Here is a 24,272-nt window from a genome sequence, read left to right on the forward strand (position 1 = left end):
GATCAGACAGGATTGCTGTCTTTGAGGCCAACACAGGGCTGTAGGGTGGCAGATGTGGTCCATTTAAATATAACACAATGGGATAACCCTTCTGCTAGCAATCTGGCTTAAGTGTCATGGGAGCACAAAAGGAAAAGGAATAAATTCTGCATGACAGAGAGAATAAGGAATGAGTAAATACCAAAATTTTCCAATGTTCAATGACATACCTTCTAAAATCACCTCAAATGTCACACTTTTGGAAACACTGATCTAAAAATTCAAGTCCTAATTTAATGTGCCATAAGACCCTGCAGGATCATGTCCCAGTTATTTTTCCAGTCTCATCTCCCTCACATCCTCCCATGAGCCCTAAACTCCACATGTACCACACTTGCTATTCCTACTGAATTCTGACAAGAGTTCCCATTTCTAAGCCTTTAACCTTGTTGCTTCCCACTAATGCCCTTTCCCTCATCTCCCCAAATTTAAGGCCAATCCCAATAGCCAGATGCATTGGCCCAACAAAAACTAAAGGTTTTTATTTTCATCTACTTTTTATTTTATTTTATTTTCTGTAGTTACACTGGCTAGAAATAATTTTGGTTTTGATCCCTATTAAAAGTCATGAAGATGAAGAACTCTTTTATTTTGGAGACAGAGTCTCGCCCTCTCATCCAGGCTGGAGTGCAGTGGCACAATCTCGGTTCACTGCAACCTCCACCCCCTGGGTTCAAGTGATTCTCGTGCCTCAGTCTCCTAAGTAGCTGGGATTATAAGCATGTGCCACCTTGACTAATTTTTGTATTTTTAGTAAAGATGGGGTTTCACCATGTTGGCCAGGCTGGTCTTGAACTCCTGACCTCAAGTGATCCACCTGCCTCGGCCTCCCAAAGTGCTGGGATTTACAGGCGTGAGCCACCACACCCAGCCAAGAACTCATTTTAATAAGACCTATTTATGATCACAATATTCAGAAAGCCCATGCCCAAACTCCACTACCAATATCAAACTCTCGTTCCAGGTCCATGCCAGAGAAGGGGCAGATCTGGAGCTAGAACATTCACCACCAATAAATCTGCAATCATTTTATTTTTTTACCTTTTATACTTGAGTGGAGCTTTTAAATAAATATAAAATGTTGACTTCCAACCCAATAAGCAAATTCAGCCCCCCAAACAGTTTCAAGTCTTATAAATGCAGTATTATTTGTGCTTCAAACAGAATTTAGGAGATAATTTGTAATTATATATTACATTGTCTAACATATTAAAATGCATGGCTTGCAGCAAACAAAATAGACGGGTTAATATCCTTAATCTAATGTAATCATACTAATTGCCAAGAAAAATATTTTTAGATACATGAAGAAATGATTCCCAGAAGACAAAATGCAAATAATAAACAAATCTATGAGAAAACGTTTACTTAACCCAACTAGTTAAAAAATATATTAAAATAATGACTAACCATTTTTTCTACTTCTTATATTAGTCCAAAAATTTTTTAAAACTAACAATGTGGGCAAATGCAAAGACACTGGCTTTTTCCTACACAGCCAATGACACTACATTTTTATCATTATCTTCAGCAATACACACCAAGAGCTATGCACCTCGTATCCCTGTGCTTTAGGAGAATCTAGTCTAAAGAAAGAAGCTTGAATGACAATAATGCTATACATACAGAGATGTTTACCATAGCTTTATTAGTAATAGTGAAAGCCTTGAAATCCTCTGGTGTTCAATAACACAAGGGCTAATTACCTGACCACATACCCACTGTGGGGACTGTTGAACAGTTATGAGAATAACTAACATAGACCATACAACATGGGAAAAGACTTCTCATAAGATTAGGTGACTACAGCAGGGTATAAGTCTGTGTGACATTTGTGATTACAATTTTTTTTTTTTTTTGAGATGTTGCCTAGGCTGGAGTGCAGTGGCACGATCTCTGCTCACTGCAACCTCTGCCTCCTGGGTTCAAGCGATCCTCCTGCCTCAGCCTCCTGAGTAGCTAGGACTACACGCACACACCACCACGCCTGGCTAATTTTTGTATTTTTAGTAGAGACAGGGTTTCACCATGTTGGCCAGGCTAGTCTCAAACTCTTGACCTCAGGTGATCTGCCTGCCTCAGCCTCCCAAAGTGCTGGGATTACAAGCATGAGCCACTGTGCCCAGCTCTGTGGTTATAATTATATAATAGGCAAAACGCATGTATATAGTAAAAAGAAAATATATCCAAATTCTAATAGTGATTGTGGTAGCATAGAATTATGGGTAACTTCTTTTTTCTATTTTCCAAACTGTTTATAATGTGCTTATAATACATTTCTTTGCTAATGACAAATATCCTTTTTAGCTCCTACGTGACATTTGATATGCAATTGTGTAATATTTAGAACCTGAAAGAAAAAATTCTAGGAGACAAGCTAAAAATGCCACCGACAGTCATGTCCATTAGAACATGGCAGAGCCACCTGATGCCATCTTCCACGGAACTTGTGGGATTCTAACATTCACCATCAGTGATTGCTTTTGTTTAATGAAAGCCAAACTACTCCCACGAAGTTCCTCAGGAGGATGAAGGGGGCAATAAACGGACTCGACTGTTCAGCCAGATTTCCTAAAGAAGCAATCGCACCAAAACATTTCATCTTAAAATAGTCAGCAGGAACTGCCAGGTGACAACACACAAACTACCCCCATTGCTCCCAGTGCCTGCTCACTGCCAAGTCCCAGCTTCATGGCATTCCAGAGCCCTGAACTCCTTCTCAAATCCTTTATATGTAAAACTCTGGGCACACACAGTTTCTAAAATATGCATTGTTAACCAAGACAAGTCTTAAATGCAAAAACTGGCCTATTTGTGTTTCCCAAATATGGTTGTGTCTACAGAACCAAAACAAAGCTGTCTAATTGTGGCATTCAGCACATTTGGAGCCTTCTCCTTAGACAATCCAGATAACTCAAAATAGGGCAGATTCTGAAATTCATGAGATAAAAGCAAGACATCTTAACTCTGTTTAAATCATAAATATATAACCTCAAAATAATAAACACAAGCCCAGGACACAGAGCCATTTTTCTTCTGAAGCAGTCGCTATACAATGTCTACCAGTGAGAGGCCATGAATGAAAGCATTTTGGATTCTCAGGAGAATCAAGGTAGGGCCATAGTCCACAATATAGGTAAATGAGATGAAGAAGTACTGTGTATGGCTGGGAAAAAAAAAATGTTAAAAAGCTGAAAAGCAGTCTGTTAGAGCTTGAAAATGGGAAAGCAGGGTGGGTTTGATATGGCAGGAGAGGTCTCTGCTCTTACAGACAGTCCACAGTTCCCTCTCAACTTTTCTTTTAAACCACAAAATCCCTGAGGCTATGTATTTACCACATCATATATTATACAGACATCTGCAGTACAGACCCATACCATGCTCAGGAATGAGGGAACAGAGGCTCCATTCAGTAAAAAGACTTTGGGTCTTTAGCAAATACATAACTTAAATACTTCAGTTCATAATACTGGCTTGTTCAGGAATTGCTTATTTTCCTTAAGAAGTTTTGAACTTGTAACTGAATATATACTAACCTACCAAAAAGGTAATATAAAACACTGCAAACACCATCTTTTCTGAGAAAACCACTCTTCTCGGTGGCATTTGTTTAACAACTGAGGTGGAACATATATATACAGGCCCAAAATCAATAATCCCTGAGCACAGGCTCTGAGGCCACGGACCACATCAGATCATTAGCACCTCACTGTAATAAATGCAAGACCTTGGCTCCCATCACTCATCCAGTGAATATATCACATTAGCTACTTTTATCTACCCTTGTTTATTTTTACCCTAATTTTAGGCAATTTTTGAATATATCAGGTATAAAAGCATGACATCCAACCACTGAAATTACAATACAAATTTCTGTAATCAGTTTTCTTCAAACCAAGATGAAACCACTAAAACATTCAACATAATATCAAGCTCACAGCAAAAATTCAATGAAAGTATTTTTTTAAATCTATATTGTCTTCCAGACTACCTAGAAATAGGTTGGCATTATACATTTATATATTAATAAATAAAAATTAGTCTCTCTGTGTTTATATTTACACAAACACACATATAAACACATACACATACAATTTGCCTATATTATAGGCTTACAAGGACTCTGGCTCAGTCGGCGTCTGGCACACACTTCTGACTTGAGTTATATATGTGCCTGGTGGCTGCAGGAAAGCAACAAAAAGCCAGGTAAGAAGAACTCAATTTGAATCCAAACTTTGGCAGGGCTGTGCAAATTGAGAAGTCCCTTAATTTGTCAGCCTCAGTTTATTCATCCATAAAACGAAATTAAAAATACTACTTTAGTCCAGGCATGGTGGCTCACACCTATAATCCCAGCACTACGAGAGGCCAAGGCAGGCGGATTACTAGAGGTCAGGTGTTTGAGACCAGCCTGGACAACCTGGTGAAACCCTGTCTCTACTAAAAATACAAAAATTAGCCGGGTGTTGTGGTGCGTGCCTGTAGTCCCAGCTACTTGGGAGGCTGAGGCATGAGAATCTCTTGAATCTGGGAGGCAGAGGTTGCAGTGAACCAAGATTGTGCTACTGCAGTCCAGCCTAGGTGACAGAGTAAGACTCTGTCTCAAAAAAACAAAAACAAAAGCAAAAAACCTACTTACATTAATTGTTTTTTGTTTTGTTTTGTTTTGTTTTTGAGATGGAGTCTTGCTCTGTTGCCCAGGCTGGAGTATAATGGCACGATCTTGGCTCACTGCAACCTCCACCTCCCACGTTCAAGCAATTCAGCTACCTCAGCCTCCCTAGTAGCTGGGATTACAGGTGCATGCCACCACGCCTGGCTAGTTTTTGTATTTTTAGTAGAGACAGGGTTTCACCATGCTGGCCAGGCTGGTCTCGAACTCCTGACCTCAGGTGATCCACCCGCCTCGGCCTCCCAAAGTGCTGGGATCACAGGCATGAGCCACCGTGCCCAGCCCATTAAGTTGTTCTTAAGATTAAATTTTAAAATACAGTTGACCCTTGAACAACACACATTTGAGCTGTGAGGGTCCACTTTTATGTAGATTTTTTTCAACCAAACTTGGATCAAAAATATAGCATTTGTAGGATGTGGAAGCTGCATATGTGGATGGCCAACTTTTCCTATATGTGAGTACTGCAGGGCCCGCTGCAGGACATAAGTCTGCTCAGATTTGGGTATACGTGGGGTCCTGGACCAATCTCTATAGCATACTGACAGATAACTGTATATATGAAACACTGTAAATTGTTGTGTTATAAAAGGAAAAGTATTCTAGCAAAGGTATTGGGTCTATTCTTTGTTATCCTTTGTTTATTAACAGACTAATGAATGTGATCATTGTATATCTGATTATGAGGTTGATATTACCAATACTTACCTGTACCAAACATCAGGTTTTATGAACTGAAGTAGGATTCAAGAACAAAACAGTCAGTTTCCAGGTCTGCCTTCCTATGCCAAGTCTGGCAATGAAGGACATTCTTGATAAAAAGCATCATGTTTTAAAAGCCTTCACAGTTGCTCCCTCCTTAGGTTCAGGTGCCAAAGAACCAAACCATTATTATCAAAACACACTGATTGTGTATGCATTCTGTGCAAGGCCCTGTGCTCACACTACAGAAGCAGAGGAGAACCATCTCTTCATTTCCTAAATGCTCACTGTGAACCAGCCACTTGACACATCATGTCATTTTTAATCCTCAGAACACCTAGTAAGGTGTTCTGCAAATGGAGAAACTGAGCTTCAATAAAAGTTAGAAGGCTCATTGAAAAGTCTTGCAGAAGCAAGCGGGAAGGCTGGAATACAGGTCCTGGCTCCGGCTGCTCAACCCAGGCTCCTTCCACTTTGCCACATGAACCCAGCCAAGGAGACACAAAACAGTCCCTGCCTGCAGCAAGATGCTCTTGTGTACGAAGGTTGCTTGGAGAATATACAGACCTAAAACAAAGACAAACGGATCGTCTTTGGGTGCTTTTTCATCCAGCTGTGGCAATAAAATTATCGAAGTTATCAATCAAGATAAGAGATGGTGCTTGCCCTCAGAGACTTTATATTCTAATTGGAGAGATAAGGGTAACCCTTGAAACCCTGATGAGCCACTACAAACAGCATGGAAGAGTATCCATGGACTGCCCTCTACTGCAGGAATCTTCCAGCTAAGAGAATGCCAAGCTTCACAACTTACCTGGGAAACACCCAGGCACATGCTGACAAAAGCACAAAATAGCCCATAGTTCTCATGATATCAATTTCTTTATAGAAAATCTTCATTAGGGGAAGTTAAAAGGGAATAAGATCACCTACAGAATTTTCTAACAGACTTTAGGAAGCAACAACACCCACTAACATACCTAGACTTAGTATAACTTGGATTTGAGTTGCTGTTCTGACGCTTACTAAATGTGTCTTCTGTGGTTAGTCAGTTAACCTTGCTAAGCCTCAGTTTCCTCATCTATAAAATGGGAATAATAACAGCCATCAATCTCATAGCATTATGGTGAAGATTAAATAAGATTCAGTACATCCAGTGCCTATTACAACGTTGGAAAATGCTTAATAAATTTTAGCTGCTTTCAGCATGATCCTCATCATCAATAGCATCTGGGGCGGGGGTCAGAACCACTTTCTCCTCACGTGGTTTCTCTGAGTAGCAGCAGATGTTCTATTCCCACCATAGAGAGGTGAGTCTTTCCAAGCTAATTAAAAGAACAGTCTCGGTCAGTGCTCCTTTGAAGAGCTTACAGCACCTTTCTCTCCCTCATGAGGTGACATGTCTGGTCTTTCCCCAAAAGCACAATCTTCTCATAACTTTCCATAAGAAGTAAAGTAACTAGTCTCCTCTTTCTCCCCACAGTTAATACTCATGGATGTTACTGGCTAGGTATCACTTCATTTACATGTAAAACTTTTTTTTTAACTTTACCACTTCCTCCAGGATATACAAAACCCGTCTTCCACGTTGCGTGTGGCAGCTCATGCCTGTAATCCCAGCACTTTGGGAGATCGAGGTGGGTGGATCACTGGAGCCCAGGAGTTTGAGACCAGCCTAAGCAACAAGGTGAAACCCCATCTCTACAAAAGTATAAAAATTAGCCAGGCATGGTGCCGTGTGCGTGTAATCCCAGCTACTCAGGAGGCTGACGCAGGGGGACTGATTTTGAGCCTGGGTGGTCGAGGCTGCAGTGAGCCATGATTCTACCATTGCACTCCAGCATGGGTAGCAGAATGAGACCCTGTCTCAAAACAAACAAACAAAAACTTGTCTACCATGTCTTTTGCTTTTAACAAACTGTTTTCCTCACAAAGTGTCTAGAGTTTCCAAAGCAATTCTCACATAGGTAATGTTTAGAACATAGCACAGAACACACACAGAATAGACCCAAGTCCAATTCAGTTAATGCAAAGGGTTTGTATTGCAGAGTATATGGAAATAACATTATGTAGATGGTGTACACAGACCACAAAATGGCCTTGAATGCCAGGCAATGACATTCTGTTGGGCCATGAAACCAAGGAGAGTTCTGCAGAAGAGAAGTTTTCAAATTCAAGATTGCAAAGGTTTGAAGGTCTCCTCCAGGGCTCATGTTGAAATCTAGTTGCCATTGTGATAATATTAAGAGGTAGACCTTTAAGAGGTGATTAGCTCATAAAACCTCTGCCCTCATGAATAGATTACTGTCATTATCAAGAGAGTGGGTTAGTTACTGCCAGAGTGGGCTCCTCATAAAAGGATGAGTCCACCATGTTATGATGCAGCAAGAGGGCCCTCACCAGATGCGACCCCTCCATAATCTAGGACTTCCCAGCCTCCAGAACTGTGAGCCAAACAAACTTCTACTCTTCATAAATTACCCAGTCTGTGGTATTCTGTTATGCAGCAAGAAACAAGACAGTGATTGATCCAGCTGAAGCAGGCAGAATGCACTGTAGAGGTGGGGCCCTGGGGCAGAGAGAGCATGCAGGCTGACTGCTGTGAGTGGGCTGGGCCACAGGAGGGGCAATGGTGCCCAGTGCTTTTCATGAGACCAAAAAAACAAAAAAGAAATACGCCTCAACCATACATACCCTCTCTGCCCAGGAGAGGAGCTCCCAGCAAACTTGTTCTGCTCATTTGGCTGTGAAAACTCCATAGAAGCCTTGCTGGCAGCAATCATAGGTGACAGTTTCTCCATTTGTATTCTCTTGCTTATGGGTAGCAAAAACTGCTGCTGAGAGAGAATCTGATTTTCTGAGTATACTCCCTAAATCACATTTTGCCACTTTTGTCCACAGTGAAGCTTTTTTTCTGCCCAATTGCCTTGGTGGATGACAAGATAAAATTATCAGAAAATAAAAGGTGTCGAAAAATCCTTTAGAACTCAAAGACGCTTATTATAACTAAATAAAGACACTACGATATCAACCACTACAATGGAATAAAAGGTGACAGAGTTAGGGATGTTTAGATCATTTCCAAACTAACAAATGTTAAAGAGAATGGTTCTCAATACAAAATGGCCTTGTCGCCACAATTCACAACTTGTATCAATAGAACACACCATGTTGGAAGAAAAGAACTATGTATTCTATTCCAATCAGTGTGGGATGTTTACAGCAGGGGCCAGGGAGGGAGTGTGTTGAGATCTTAAGAGACTAATTAAATTATTCACACACAACCCTGTTAGCAAAGAATTCTAGGTGCTCAGGCAGTGACGCTACCGCTGTACAGCTTCCCTACATGCAAAACGGGAATAAAAGCAGCACTAACCTCCCTGTTGTGAGGATTAATCGAGATAACCATTTACCCACATAGCACAGTGCTTGACACACAGGAAGAACTCAGTAAATGGTCACCTATTGACATAATTTGTTTATTTATCCTGTTCTAACTCCAAAATGAAGTGTGAAAAGAGTCAGAAGTGGGAATCCTGGTTAATAAAAGGCTCTAGTTAGTCACTGTTTTACTTTAACAACAATGTACTGGACCCTGCATGGAGACAAGGGCATTGCCAGGAATGAAGGCTTTTGCCTTGGGCAGAGAAAACTCAACACAAAGCTTGTAGTGACTCCATCCAGCACCCTGCATTTGTGCAGAACTTTACAGGCGACAGGACAGCAGTGCCCTTGGCTGTCTGCAAAACAGGCCAGTAACTGAGTTCAATCTAAAAAAAACAAGAACAAAAACAAGGCAATATCATCTTTAAGAATGTTTCATGAGGCCAAAGGACTCAGAGCATCATAGAATTTCAAGGCTGGAGACTTCACCACTATGTAATATATCCATGTAATACAACTGTACTTGTACCCCTAAGTCTATAAAAGAATAAAATATCCCTACCAAAAAAGAAAAAGCATTTCAGGGCTGGAAAAAAACAGTTTCCAAATGTCATGGGCTTTACAGTCCTGATCAATACACTGACATGAGGAAATGCAATGTCCAGGTACACGTCCTCCCTAAAACAAAGAACTCTCATCCTGCCAAGCCCTTCCAACAGGACAAGGGGCAAGCCATGTCAGCAGATGTTACAATTACTATGTCTGTAGTCCTGCTCTGCTTTCTAGATGTTACACTCCCTGAAGACAGTCATCTATGTTTGCTTGTATGATGTTTGTTCAGTCACGAGGGCACTCAAATATTTCTAAATTGCTTTTAAAATTTCATTGTGGCATTCCCTTCCTCTCTTAAAAAGGAAAAGCCAGCAGTTGAGAATTAAAATCTAAGGTTTCTTAGCATTTATATAGGTCCAAGTGTCTCTAAAACTAAAGTCATATATACAAGTACCGAGTTGGCGCATAAATTGCTATCTAGCTATCTAGAGAAAAGGGCTTTGTTATGTTACCCAGGTTAGCCTTGAACTCCTGGCCTCAAGTGATCCTCCCACCACAGCCTCCCAAGTAGCTGAGACTACAGGCATGCACCACCTTGCTCAGGTCAGCTTTCTCCTAAAAAAAAAAAAAAAAAAGAAAGAAAAATAAAAAAAATCCTTAACTTCCAAAGCAAGTCCACAAACAAATGTCCTTTGGTGCTTTTGAGCTCATTCATTCAGTAAAAGTTCACTAAATGTGAACTAAATGTGGGGCATTGAATAGTGGATCTCACTGTTTAAATTTATATCTTGAATATCTAGAGAGCAAACCATCAAAAAGTCTGACAGAGGGCATGTTAAGAAGACTATAGAGATGGGGGAAAGGATAAAGGTCCCATACAAGAATCCCCACCTCACCTCCCCTGCACCTTTTTTTTTTTTTTTTCCAAGTATGCAACAAAAATCCTTCAGGAAAAACGTAACTTTAGAACTCTTGGGTTGGTTCCCAATATGCTTAAAGGGAGCTCTGGTATTTGTGGAGTTTGGTGAATATATTACACTTCTGGAGGAAATCCAGCTTAAGAAGCATGTAATTGTAGACTTTTTTCCTATCTGTTTAATAATAAAAGTACAAAAATAAATAAGCTTTTTCTTCTGTAAGAATGTGAAGCCTAAGTTTAAAAGATTTTTATACACTAGATTGTAAGGGAAAAAAAACTAAAATATGTGTTTTAAGCACTTACTAAAAACAGAAATAAAAAACACTTGAACTCTCAGAATGGTAATGAAGCATTTCAAATTCCCCTCTGCTAATATCGCAGCTCTAACAACTAACCAGCAAGCTCAAATGCAGAGAATCAGGTGCAGGGAGGCCTTAGGTAGCATGAAATCCGGGGTGGCTACACAAGTTTGCCAACAGACTTTGATAAATTGACCAGTGGATAGGGACAGAAAATCCCAGCGACTCCAAAAGTTACATCTACATGTGATTTAAAATACATTCCTTGTTCACTGCTGGTTACACTAAAGTCCAAAGAGAAGAAAAGGAGGAGCAGGCGGGCTCCGAAATGTGCCCTAGACACTGACCACATGGAAACTAGCTGGAAAAGCCCTTCCTTGGAGTCACCCAGCAGTCAGCATTTACTCTTTTAATAGGGACAAGCAGCAGAGTCCTTCCAACGGGGGAAACCCTTCCGTGGCCCCTCAGCTCTGCAACCTCATTAAGTTCAGAGTGAAGCCAGCTGCCAGGAAAGCAAAGGGTGACCCAGCCATGGCTCTAGAAATTCCTAGCAAAGAAAATAAATTGAGTGCCTGAGAGCTCATAGATCACAGTGCTAGAAGGGAGATTTCAGGCAACTGCCAGGAAGATAAGGAAATCATCCTTAGAGTGTGCCTCTTCCAATGTGAAGATGCCTTTGCAGCGTTGGGGTTGCCTCGGAACTGCAAAACCAAAATGCTGCCTAGTCAAGTACTTCTGATCCTGCCTGGAAACAAAGTGTGGTTTCTCTGTAGCATGTGTCAGGTCCACATTCAGTCTCCTTGACCCCATTGCTGCCAAGGAGGGACAGGAGATGGAGGAAAATGAGACACAGGGGTGAGGAGTCCCCAAAGACAAGCAAAACAGAGGGGATGAAAAGGAGACCAATGTGTCCCAGCCCAAACATTGTTTCAGCAGGGGAAAAAGAAAGACCAATTCGTTACAAGAATCATTAAAATTATAAAGGTAAAAATATACATATAAATTTATTCACTAAACAGAGGGTTAAAGTTTTATTTAAATCTTATTTCTTCTATCACTGAAGTCTACACAAGTGACATTAAGAAATTATATTTAAGCACAGATACATTATGTGAGATCACTTTTAAACTCAAAGAAGTTTTAAGATATTCAAAGTGATTGCTTCTCTCTAATCCCAATTGTCAGTCCTTTAAAAATATCTTTAGGCCAGTCGTGGTGGCTCATACCTATAATCCCAGCACTTTGGGAGGATGAAGCGGGTGAACTACTTGAGCTCAGGAGTTTGCGACCAGCCTGGGCAACATGGTGAAACCCCAACTCTACAAAAAATACAAAAATTAGTCGGGCGTGGTGGTGTGTGCCTGTAGTCCTACCTACTCAGGAGGCTAAAGTGGGAGGATCGCTTGAGCCCAGGACGTCGAGGCTGCAGTGAGCTGTGATTGCACCACTGCACTCCAGCCTGGGAGACAGAGCAAGACCCTGTCTCAAAAAAAAAAAATAATAATAATAACTTTATGCAGAGTACAGCCAGAAACAAACTGACCCCTTTTTGGCTTTGATTTCTTTACTTTAAAAACCAAAAATGCTGCTTCATGTAAGTATGTGGTTGGAAGACCCTAATAAAACCATCATCATCTCTTTTGCAGATAACTGAATGAATATTATCTTTGCTTTTACCCCCAATTATAATTATTGAACTAAATATTAGTTATAATCCTTGATATAACATTGGGTCTCTGTCTTCGTCCCTTTTTCTCCAAATTTACTGTTTTATGAATTCACAAATGATTTAATAATCAGAGATTTTCTCAAATGCAAGTTTTCTTACTGATACTGAGAAAGTATTTTAAATGGCTACTTGCAATGCTGTTCTAAGTCAACTCTGATGAGGTGGAGAATTCGGAAAAACAGCAAGAGCATTTTAAAATTATTCTCACATGTGCCCTTCAACTAAATTTCTAACTTGTACTTTGAAAATTAATTTTATTGCACAAATTGAAGACACTACCCACAGTGCCTTGAAGTCTCAAATCTCACTCATAAGTAAAAATATGGACCCAAAATAAGTCAGCTTTGCTCTCAAACTTTCATTATACATTTGTATTCTCTGGATTTAAAAATAAGTATCTTAAATTGAGATAACAAATAATCTTTGCAAACGTTCCCACTGTACTAGAGGGCCTCAACAAAACTGCTTTACATGGATCACCTGGGGAGGCACTTATTTAAAATGCGGATTATAAGTTCTGCAGCCAGATATGCTGATTCTGAAGTTCCAAGGGGGCCCTGGAATTTGCATTTCGGGCAGATGTCATTTAGGGCTATACTTTGAGAATTATTGGTCAATACAACCAAGTGACGGCAACACCAAGTATTAAACGCTGATGCTCAACCCCAAACTGTCATACAAAGCTGGAAATGTTCACCAATTTGTACCATCACTTTAAATGTAATTTATAATTTGTACTGATCGCGTCAGAATTGCATTAAGCAGGGAGACAGTTTTTCCTTTTTTTCCTGCAAAAATGTTCACAGTGAATAAAACAATGTGCAAATGTGATTCCACTTGCTGGGCCTGCCAGTCATGACTGCTGCCCCATCTGCACGCAGTCTGGCACAGGGTTTCCAAGTGAGAAGTTTACTAGGATTATACTCATCCATTAACTTAAATATTTCTAAGCCTGGATGTTTAGGAAAGCAAAGAACTGAAATGCACCCTACCTTTAAGACTATTTCATATCATAATCCATAAAATGACTATAACTTAAAAAATGGATATATTTGACACATCTGTGATGCCATCTAAAGACCAAGTGTTTACTTTTTAATTAGACAGGCTTTGATTTCTAATAGTCCATTAATACTTTATCCTATCATATTATTTTCAAAGGAAAATTTCCATTTTGCATCAAACTCTTAAATTCCAACTTCTCGATGTGTTTTCACTAAGTATAGTCTTTATGATTATTCAGCAACAGAAAAAGTTTCTTAAAGAAAACAACTGGAAAAGCAATTAAAACTAAAAAATTCAAAAGCAGCCATTCAAGTATCAAACTTTTTGTTAAGAAGACTCTTTTTCACCTCATTTCAAGAGTGAAGCTTTTTTTGAATAGGTTTTATTTTTGAAAGCGTTTTTTAAACTACAAAAGAAATATAAGCACACAACTAAACATCTGAAAATGAAAAAAAAAGATCTATAATGTCACCACCCTAACACAATCTCATTATTTGCTGAATTTCCCTGTAATCTTTCTTTATATTATCTGGTTAGGTTCACAGTATATGTATAGTATTGTCTCATAAGTATTTTTCTTCTTGCCATAAAAGCTTTGAAATATGGTTCTAATTCTGCATGTTTTCTATATAAAGAGTTTTCCAGACTTCAGAAATCTGTTGAACTACATTTCCACAACGACCACTCATATCCTGCTGAACTTGCCTCTGATCCAGGTAACTGCAAAACATTCAGTATTATACCACTGTGCAACATGCAAACTTTTTTTCTTTGGTCAGGGAGGGGGCATATACACAAGTTCTCCTTCCCACTTCTTTTGAAGGGCAGCTAAATGTGATGTATTTATTGCTAGGGGAAAAAACCCCTATTGTTATCATCAAGAGCCTCCCCTCATGCTTAGCACATTACATACAATATCTCATTTAATCCTAGTAGCCTTACCATGTAGGCACTGTTACCAATTTAGAAAGGAGGCAATGATCTTCTCTAGGGTCACCCTACCATTAAGTGGTGGAATTGTGATGTATAACCCAATCTATCCCACCCTAAATCCCAGGGCTCTTAAGAACTATCATGCCTCATACTACAAAGCTGTGCCTTGCAATGCATTTCCCTTCCTTGTACTCACCTCATTTTAAAAACATCTTTCCATTGCATTTGTTTGCATGGTGATTAAGAGAATGTGCTCAACAAATATGCCAAGTGCTCATGGAGTGTCTCCTTGGTACCACATGCTGTGCTCAGTGCCAGGCTACGGAGATGAACATTATCACTGCCCCTCAAGGAGGCAGTGGTCTTATAATCCAAGGCACAGAGGGTGCTTAAAAGCAAGACGCTGATTTTTTTTTTAAGCCATGTGATGCCTGGCCAGTGTCCCACTGATGATGGCTGCTGAGAGAGTGACAGTGAACAGAAGTTTGTCCTGAGCCCCATGAGCAGATACAAGTGATCCCTTCCATCCAAGAAATAAACAGAGCTAATGAGGATGCTTCACATTGTTCACTCTGACCCTTTCACAGCACAAATTCCAAAACTGAGAATTTTTGGTTCTGCAAATGGAGGCATTAAAAGGAAAATACCAGTTTAAAGTAAAACCAAGTTTTGGAAAATTTGGAAAGGGATTTTTAAAGCCTTTGTATAGTTATACTATTGGGGTCACCCTCCAATCCCAAGTGGCTGTTTCAGTCCAGCTGTTTACTACCTTGACTTGGCTCTGGTCAACTCAAGTGGAAAAGATATCCCAAGTTCCAGTAAACACAAGGCTCTTTTTAGCACTGGCAGAGTGCTGGAGGGGGGCTGGCAGGAGGTTTTTCTGGCCAAGCTTGAGCCAGAGTCTTAATAGAGAGGCAGTGTCCCCCAGGGCCCACAAGGCAGTGACAGGTAACCAAGGTGAGAGAACCATCAGGAAATGGGTCCACCTAAGTAGCCCATGGTCACAAATGTCCCATTCTCCTGCCATTGTTAACCCCTGGCAATTCCATGCTTTCCTTTAACGAGAGAGTCCTGTTTCTTCTCTCTGTCTGTGCCTTCATCTTTTTTCTTAGAGGCAAGGCAATTAAGAATGTAGGCTCAGACAGGGGCAGTGGATCACGCCTGTAATCCCAGCACTTTGGGAGGCCGAGGTGGGAGGATCACTAGAGGTCAGGAGAGTTCAAGACAAGCCTGGCCAACATGGCAAAACCCCACCTCTACTAAAAATACAAAAATTAGCCAGGCAAGGTGGCACGTGCCTGTAATCTCAGCTACTTGGGAAACTGAGGAATGGGAATCACTCGAACCCGGGAAGCGGAGGATGAAGTGAGCAGAGATGGCGCCACTGCACTCCAGCCTGGGAGACAGAGCGAGACTCTGTCTTAAAAAAAAAAAGGCTCAAATTCAGGTACCAGCTCCACCACTTACTGGCTATGGAAACTTGGGCAAATTATCTTGGTGTCTTCATCTGTAAAACAGGGTAAACAGGGCACTCCTCTCATGTGGTTACTACAAGGCTTGATAGGATATTATAGGTAAAGCAATTAAAAGCACCTGGCAGAGTCGGGGATGGTGCAAGTGTTTGATAAACAACAGCTGTCACTCAGGGTGCTCGCTGTCTAGCCCACTCTTTGTCCCACACATGTGACAGGTCCTGTATCATTTATTCTTCTCCAAGCCACGCATAACTCTTTGAAGGAAGGGCTGAATACTCTGCACACTCTGGCAGTCTCTCTGCTCTTGCAGAATGGCCAACAAACATATTTTCTTGGTTTACTTATCTATGAGGGACCTTTGAAAACACCCAGGTGTGAAATGCTCTCTTAACAGTTGGAACTATCTCAGGACCCTGTGAAGTGGAAAGTAGTCAATAAAAAACACTGTTGGGTTTACTGTGTTGTGAAAGACCTTAGAAATGATCTAGTTTGACATCTTCACTGTATAGAAGAGGAAGCAGTCCAGGTGGAAAAGGAAAAAGTCTACCCACAAACTCAGATCTACCCACAAAGTCAGAGTGAGCTTGGGACCTGGACAGGAATGAAACAAGGGCTCTACCTTTCAACACAGCACCGTTTCCCCCAAAGGATGCTGTCCTGAGTCAAGTCACAGATAGCTAGCTTTGCCTTCCTACAGACCAAATGGTAAGGAGAACATCATGCTAGTGTCACATTTAAAGAGAAGCAAAATTCTTTAGTCACTGCAAATACGCTTTCTGAATTTTAACACGGTGCCCTGGATGAAGTAAAGGGGCAAGAGACAATTTTGTTGCTTTGATTTCACATAAAAAGGCAAAAGAGGCCAGGCGTGGTGGCTCATGCCTATAATCCTAGCACTTTGGCAGGCTGAGGAGGGCGGATCACGAGGTCAGGAGATCGAGACCATCCTGGCTAACACGGTGAAACCCCGTCTCTACTAAAAATACAAAAAATTAGCCAGATGTGGTGGCGAGTGCCTGTAGTCCCAGCTACTCAGGAGGCTGAGGCAGGAGAATGGCGTGAACCTGGGAGGCGGAGCTTGCAGTGAGCCGAGATCACGCAACTGCACTCCAGCCTGGGCGACAGAGTGAGATTCCATCTCAAAAAAAAAAAAAAAAAAAAAAAGATACTAGGAAATATACCCTCACTTTTGAAATTTCTTCTCAATTCAAACATTTGCCAAATAGAGTTAATGGAATGTTCTAGATAATGAAATATACTGGTAAATTAGCAAGTCCAATTTTTAAAGAATGAGAAATATCATGAAACGAAGTATGCTAGCATCTAAATATCATTGAATCTTCCTATGGGCAAAAAGGCATCTATGCAGCACCACTTTGGGCATTGATGATCATGATTCTGTGATGCAGCACATATTCCAGACTTGTTAGGACAGCCCCAGCTCAAATTATCTATCTCTGTCCCAATAATTAAAAATTCTGGGCTGGGCGTGGTGGCTCACGCCTGTAATCCCAGCACTTTGGGAGGCCGAGGCAGGCGGATCACGAGGTCAGGAGTTTGAGATCAGCCTGACCAACATAGTGAAACCCCGTATCTACTAAAAATACAAAAAAATTAGCTGGACATGCTGGTGGGTGCCTGTAATCCCAGCTACTTGGGAGGCTGAGGCAGGAGAATCGCTTAGACATGGGAGGCGGAGGTTGCAGTGAGCCAAGATCACGCTACTGCACTCCAGCCTGGGCAACAGTGCAAGACTCGAAAAAAAAAAAAATTCTGGCCAGGCACAGTGGCTCACGCCTGTAATCCCAGCACACTGGGAGGCCGAGGTGGGCTAATCACGACGTCAGGAGTTCGAGACCAGCCTGGCCAACATGGTGAAACCCCGTCTCTACTAAAAATACAAAAAATTAGCTGGCTGTGGTGGCAGGCGCCTGTAATCCCAGCTACTCAGGAGGCTGGGGCAGGAGAATCACTTGAACCCGGGAGGTGGAGGTTGCAGTGAGCCAAGATCACGCCACGGTACTCCAGCCTGGCAACAGAGCAAGACTCCATCTCCAAAAAAAAAAAAGAAAAAAGAAAAAACTTCCCAAATTCCAACTTTTCAGGAACTAGTAACTGAATAAATCAAGACAGTAAGCATTATAAATAGAAATAAATCTAAGCCACAACACTGAAAAACCACAAAAGGAAGGAGGGCTCACAGGCTCATGTACAGAAGCATGTGCACACGAAAGAGAGCTCGTTAGATCTACAGCTATAGATGTGACACATATTTGTAAGAGCCCCAATGTGGAGCCAATGTGACAGCAGACACAGCTTGAGCAACAATGCAAATTCTGCAACCAGAATCTTTAATTGCCCATATTCATGAGAAGGAAGCAAATGGCAAGAAAGGTGGATATCGCAGATTTCTTTTTTTTTTTTTCTAAGAAAAAATAATCAACTTTATCGGTGTATTCTGGTCAGAAAACACTGAACTCCAACTCCTATACTTCCTACATATTATCAGACTGAACCATCTCAAATTAACTTTTTAAAGTAAAAAATAGTCAAATATTGGAATATCACGTTGTTCAAACTAACATATAGCATTATGAAGAAACATAAGACCTCAGTCATCAAAGACAGCCTCTAACATGGGTTCAGAAAAATCATCTCTATTTTTAAATTATTTCCTTCAATGAGTTCTGGGGTAGAAAAAGTAGGGCGATTTGGGGTTAACGGTTGTATAAGTTACCAAAAACTCCATTGACTAGAACTCTTCATTTTCTAAGCATTCCTATTAAAGTTTTACTGCAGAATAATTTATGAGATGTCTGAGGCATGTTGTGAAAAAAAATATGTCTGACATTTAAGACTATTTTAAAACATCTCTCTTGCAAAAAGGCCTTGCTCATGCCTTGGGGAGAGCTGGGGTTTTCAGCAGTTAGGGGCAGGGAGCCGGCCCAGCTTCAAAGGCAGAGGCTGGCTCTCCACACACCCTGAGGCGCTATTGGGCAAAGACAGCAACTGTGTTCCTATCTGGGGCCCCAGCCCTCTGTTTGCCCTTCAAGGTTCCCTGCTGCCTGAGGAAACATGTGAAATATTTCCGTGAAGGGCCGGCTGTGTGGAAGCAACAGGAAATAAAGGTTTACCCCAGTGACTTCCCACTAACCAAGAGGCGGGGGTCCATTTGAGAATCACAGTTTTCCAAGTGACTTGTTATTTTTACCAGATGTTTTCAAAGGCAGGTCTTGTGCAGAGGATTTGAGAGGTGTTTTTGTTTTTTGGAATAGAAAGTACTTAACCGTAAGAAGTATTCTAATTGAGCATTAAAAGCCAACCCAAATTTAAACTCACAATGGGGAAAGAAACCTCCACAGAAACATGACTTCTAAATTATCTTTGGGCTTAAGAGAAACTGAGCATTCATATACCCTGAAACTTCCCAAAGGAAGCAAAATCAATTCTTAGAAAATTCAACCTTTACCATCTTCATTTTTTTTTTTTTTTTTTTTTTTTTTTTGAGGCAGAGTTTCACTCTTGTTGCCCAGGCTGGAGTGCAACGGCATGATCTCGTCTCACCACGACCTCCGCCTCCTTGGTTCAAGCGATTCTTCTGCCTTAGCCTCCCGAGTAGCTGGGATTACAGGCATGCACCACCAGGCCCGGCTAATTTTGTATTTTTAGCAGAGATGGGGTTTCTCCATATTGTTCTGGCTGGTTGCGAACTCCCAACCTCAACTGATCCACCCGCCTCAGCCTCATAAAGTGCTGGTATTATAGGCGTGAGCCACCGTGCCCAGCCCTTTACCATCTTCTAACAAAGGTGTTAGGCTAAAGAGACTTCACTGGAACAGCACGGCCCAGATATAAAAACTGGTAGTCAGCAGCCCCCTCAGATCCCATGGTGACCCTTTCTCCAAACCGCCCACGCTGCCATTTTGTTAAGGTACCCACGCAAGGAGCACCCTTGCCTTCCACTCTCACTGCTAGGCCTTCCCCGAGCAGTACCCCCTTGTCTGAAAAATTTTCCCTCTCCCTCTTCCCAGCCCCTACAAGCTAAGCTGCCACATCATGTCCTTTACACGGCTCCCACTTCCTCCAGAAAGATTTTCTAGGATGGATGGATCCTAAGAAAGAATGGATGACAGATTTCCACAGCCCCAACTCACCCAGACATGAAAATTTGTGTTTATGATCTTTCTTTCTTTCCCACTTATGGAACCTGCACTCTTTTATTATTAATGTATATATTTGCCTAAGGTGCTATTTTCTCTTGTCTACTGATTGCTCAGTGCAACACATCTAGCTCCAAATATGAGCTTCTACAAAGCAATGTTTTCAGCCTCATTACATAGAGAAGGACTGAAGGGAAATAAAGAGGCTCAGCCTAAAGAAATGTGAACCAGGAGGTGCAGGCTGGGGGCCGGACAGGGCAGAGTGGAGTTCTGCCTCCTCCATTTCAGGTCCTATCTAAGGGCATTTTGCTTTGCCTCTTTGGGCTTCACACCTCTTCTGCAAGGAATGAAATAATAAGACCAGCTTTGGGGCTATGACAATGACAATGTGATATGTGTAAAACCTTAGGTACACAGAGGAATCAAGTCCTTTGTCATTGCCGATGCTTTTCCAAAGCTCTGCCCACACCCCTTATAAATAGTTCCTTCATTAAAATCGCCTTAAATTACCTGATTTAAATGTGCCATATGTTTTCTGCCAGGCCTCCAAAACGCTCAGTAAATGACATTTTCCTTTCCTTATCTTCCCCACCTTGCCCCTAATATGCCATTTTCTACCTAACAAAAACTCACTTCTTTTAAAAATATAACCCTTTACTCTCTAATGTTTAATTACTTCCATATCATCTCAATGTTGAACTTGCTCTATAAGCCTGGTTTACCCAAACTATAGATTCTGGCACCATGTCTGACTAAATCTGTATTTGAAGTTTCTAAATGTCTCACTGATTTACAAGGTCATAAAATCTCGAGGGTCAAAGCACCCTTAGATTAGCTAAGCCAACATTTCCCAAAATGTGTTCCACAAAACACTGTGTGTTTCCTGAAAAGTTAGCAGGTATGCAGCAGAACATGTGTTCCAGGGTCTCGCAAGTTTGCAACATCCACGGAGACTCTCAGAGACTTTCAATGACATATTTGGGCATCTGAAAAGTCTTGCCCAAAAGAATCCTATTTAAATTAGCCAAAGCAGCATTTCACCAACTTATTTGGCCACAGAGCCCCTCACCCACCCCAACCCTTAGGGTACCCATTAACATCCTGCATCATAAATGTTCATAAAATACCCCTAGAAGGGGAGAGAAGACAGACAAATTCACTTTCCCAAAGTCAGAAAGTAAATGGTGAAGCTGGCTTCAAACCCAGGTCTCTTAGACCCTCAGTCCCCTGCTCTTATCACTACACTAAAGGTTCTCAAAAGTCAGCATACAGCACAGCCACGAGCAGGGCTTGTCAAAGGGCAGACTGCTGAGCTCTGGCCCCAGACTTTCTATCTACTTCAGTGGGTATGAGCGCATTTGTAACTAGTTCCCAGGTGATCCTGCTGCTACAAGGCACCTGTCGAGAACCACTGAACTACATCCATCTGTAGGGGTACAGGAGATGGGTGGCACCTTGCCCTAAAGAGTAAAGACCTAGTGGGTGGCCGAGGCATAAACACGTGAAAACACCTAAATGACAAAAGTTCCTTAAATGTATGTTTAAGGAACTACACTTCAACATACAATGCCATATCTAACTAACTGCCAAAAATTCCAGAGTCAAAGAACTACAAAAGTTAGACAGAACTGAGCTAGATCTTGAAGGATAGAAAGGTCTGTATAAGAAAGAGATGAAGAATGGGAAGAGCATTCCAAGTGGAAACAATGGTTCCTATTATCCCAATATTTGTGTTTGTAAAATCATAGCTTTTGGAGCTGGAAGAGACGTGGCCTGTATGTCTTTGGAAAACACTCTAATTCTTACATTTAAATATGGGTGTGACTGCTATCTCAAAAATTCACAGCAAAACACTTAATGCAAAATAGAGTAGTTCCTCTACAAATAAGTGATTTGCAGGAGTTAGCAAAGGTCTTCCTGCTCCCTTTCCATCTGCAGCTTTACTTCCTCAGGTCACCACCCCCACTGCCTTGTAGTCCATCCCTGACAACCTAAACCAAGGACCACTAAATCTGCAAGTCAACAGTTCATGCTTTCCTTGGAAAGTGGGGACCAAAGGAGTCAAAATAGTTCTCATGCAAGTGCCTTTCTAATAGAGCTTCAATGAGATGAAACAGTTTCTTGACATCGCCTCTATGTCCTGCCACATTCCCAAACAACAAGCAATAGAATCTGGGGAAAGGGCGGGGCACGGTGGCTCACACCTGTAATCCCAGCACTTTGGGAGACCAAGGTGGGCAGATCACCTGAATTCAGGAGTTTAAGACCAGCCTGGCCAACATGGCGAAACCCCGCCTCTGCTAAAAATATAAAAAATTAACTGGGCCTGGTGGCAGGTGCCTGCAATCCCAGCTACTCGGGAGGCTGAGGCAGAAGAATTGCTTGAACCCAGGAGGCAGAGGTTGCAGTGAGCCGAGATCACGCCATTGCACTCCAGCCTGGGCGACAGAGCAAGACTCTGTCTTGGAAAAAAAAAAAAATCTGGGGAAAGGATTTTGTGAGTGGGCCATGGCAAAATGCTTCAAAGGAATAATCAAGGTTGAAAATACCATGCTCTATTATCACTTCAGGGGCTACCATTCACCACTGTGCCCCCAATTCTGATTTTGCCAAGCTGTTGCTAGTTACTGCTGTCAGAGAAATAGTAATGACCTCCTTGGAGTAGGGAGATGATAAGCCTGCCTCTAATTCACTCATGTACAGGCATTCATTCATTGAACATTTGGTTAACATTTAAGGTAGGATGCTATTGACAACAATTGAGCTGTAAACTGCCCTCCCAGTAAAGGCAGAAAAAGCACACTGGTAAATCACAGGGCATGAGTCAGGAGGAGAGTGGAGAGGAAGAACACTGAGGTTAGGGTGGAGGAGGGGTCAGGAGCAGTGGCTCACACCTGTAATCCCAGCACTCTAGGAGGCCCAGGTGGGAGGACTGCTTGAGCCCAGGAGTTTGAGACCAGCCTGGGAAACATAGTGAGACCCCATCTCTATGAAAAATAAAAATAAAAATTAGCTGGGCATGGTGGTACACGCCTGTAGTCCAAGCTACTTGGGAGGCTGAGCAGGAAGATCAGCTGAGCCTGGGAGGGTGAGGCTGCAGTGAGCTCTGATCACACCACTGCACTCCAGCCTGGGTGACAGAGCAAGATCCTGTGTCAAAAAGAAAGGGTGAAGGAGGGTACTTCTAGGGGACCGTGAGGCAGTGACAGGAGGAAGTGGAAGGCAGGAGAGGGAAGGGAAGAACAGATGGCCCTTGAGCACCTGCCCTGTGCTGCACGCTGCTGAGTCCTTCACCTACTCTCTCCTGTTATCCTCATAAAGCTCCATGAGGTGGAACAATTTGTAAATGGAGAACCAAAGCTTTGGAAGCTTAAGTGACTTGCCCAAGGTCAGATAGCTAACAAACCCCGATGTGGCAATTTTAGCTCTGGTTTGTCTAAATCCAACTGGTAGTCTTTTAAGGTGATGTAAGGCCCTGGAACATCCACCTCCAAAGTCGACTAAAACAGGGTGAGGACACTTTGCAGTCTTTTCCAAAGATTCAACTTATAACTTAAAACATGATGAAATAATTCACTAAATATTGAGACATACATACACATGAGCTATATATTTGCCTAAATGTAAATATTTAAGTATTGTAAGGTTCTAAATTAACTATGAATGGAGCAGCAGCAGCGGGGGAGGGGAGGGGAGTCAGACCGTTTGTTTAAAATTATCACCACTGACAATACATTTTATGCCTCTAAAGGGGTTTGAACCCATGAGTACAGTGGCCTGAAAAACCATCTTCCTTATTCTCCAGGATGTTACACAAAAGTAACAAGGGAATGATGAAGGACAGGAGGACAAATGTGACATCTGAATAAATCAAGGAGACCGATATAACCCACAGACCCAACTGTGGTATGGCTTCTGAAAGCTACTGAGATGATTCCGAAACATGCAGAGATAAGAACAGCTTAGGATTCATGTGCTTCCAGATCATATGAAATAACACTAGCAAATACAAACAGGCCTGTCTACATGTCCAGCACAGGTCTATAAGCTTAGATAGACTAGTGATTTTAACCATTACATCCTACCTACAAGATAAATACTATCTTACAAATGAGGACACTGAGACACAGACAGATAAAGTAACTGGCCAAGACCATATATACTTCAATAGTAAATGAAGAGCCGGGCACGGTGGCTCACGCCTATAATCCCAGCACTCTGGGAGGCCAAGGTGGGCGGATCACTTGAGGTCAGAAGTTCAAGACCAGCCTGGCCAATATGGTGAATCCCTATCTCTACTAAACATACAAAAAAATTAGCCGGGCATTGTGGCGTGTGCCTATAATCCCAGCTAATCAGGAGGCTGAGGCAGGAGAATTGCTTGAACCTGGGAGGTGGAGGTG

The 24,272-nt window shown here is 41.7% G+C and overlaps 1 protein-coding gene across 50 annotated transcripts in view; it reads right to left on the reverse strand.

Annotated features, from left to right (window-relative positions):
* The window catches only part of SORBS1 (sorbin and SH3 domain containing 1), a 249,911-nt gene that overhangs the window by 137,146 nt on the left and 88,493 nt on the right, over nt 1–24,272 (reverse strand). For 2 of the 50 annotated variants that reach the window (XM_055352550.2, XM_055352544.2), the window contains exon 1: nt 9,862–9,957. The exons of 36 other annotated variants lie outside the window; for them this stretch is intronic. In XM_055352550.2, the coding sequence (XP_055208525.1) occupies nt 9,862–9,936 (75 nt within the window). In that variant the 5' untranslated portion in view covers nt 9,937–9,957. Of the gene's footprint in view, nt 1–9,861; nt 10,436–24,272 lie in introns of those variants that run through there. 12 more of the 50 variants (XM_055352556.2, XM_055352555.2, XM_055352567.2 and 9 more) reach the window with 9 other exon arrangements.

Source organism: Gorilla gorilla, chromosome 8 (genome assembly GCF_029281585.2).
Source record: "Gorilla gorilla gorilla isolate KB3781 chromosome 8, NHGRI_mGorGor1-v2.1_pri, whole genome shotgun sequence".
Taxonomy (NCBI): Eukaryota; Metazoa; Chordata; class Mammalia; order Primates; family Hominidae; genus Gorilla; species Gorilla gorilla.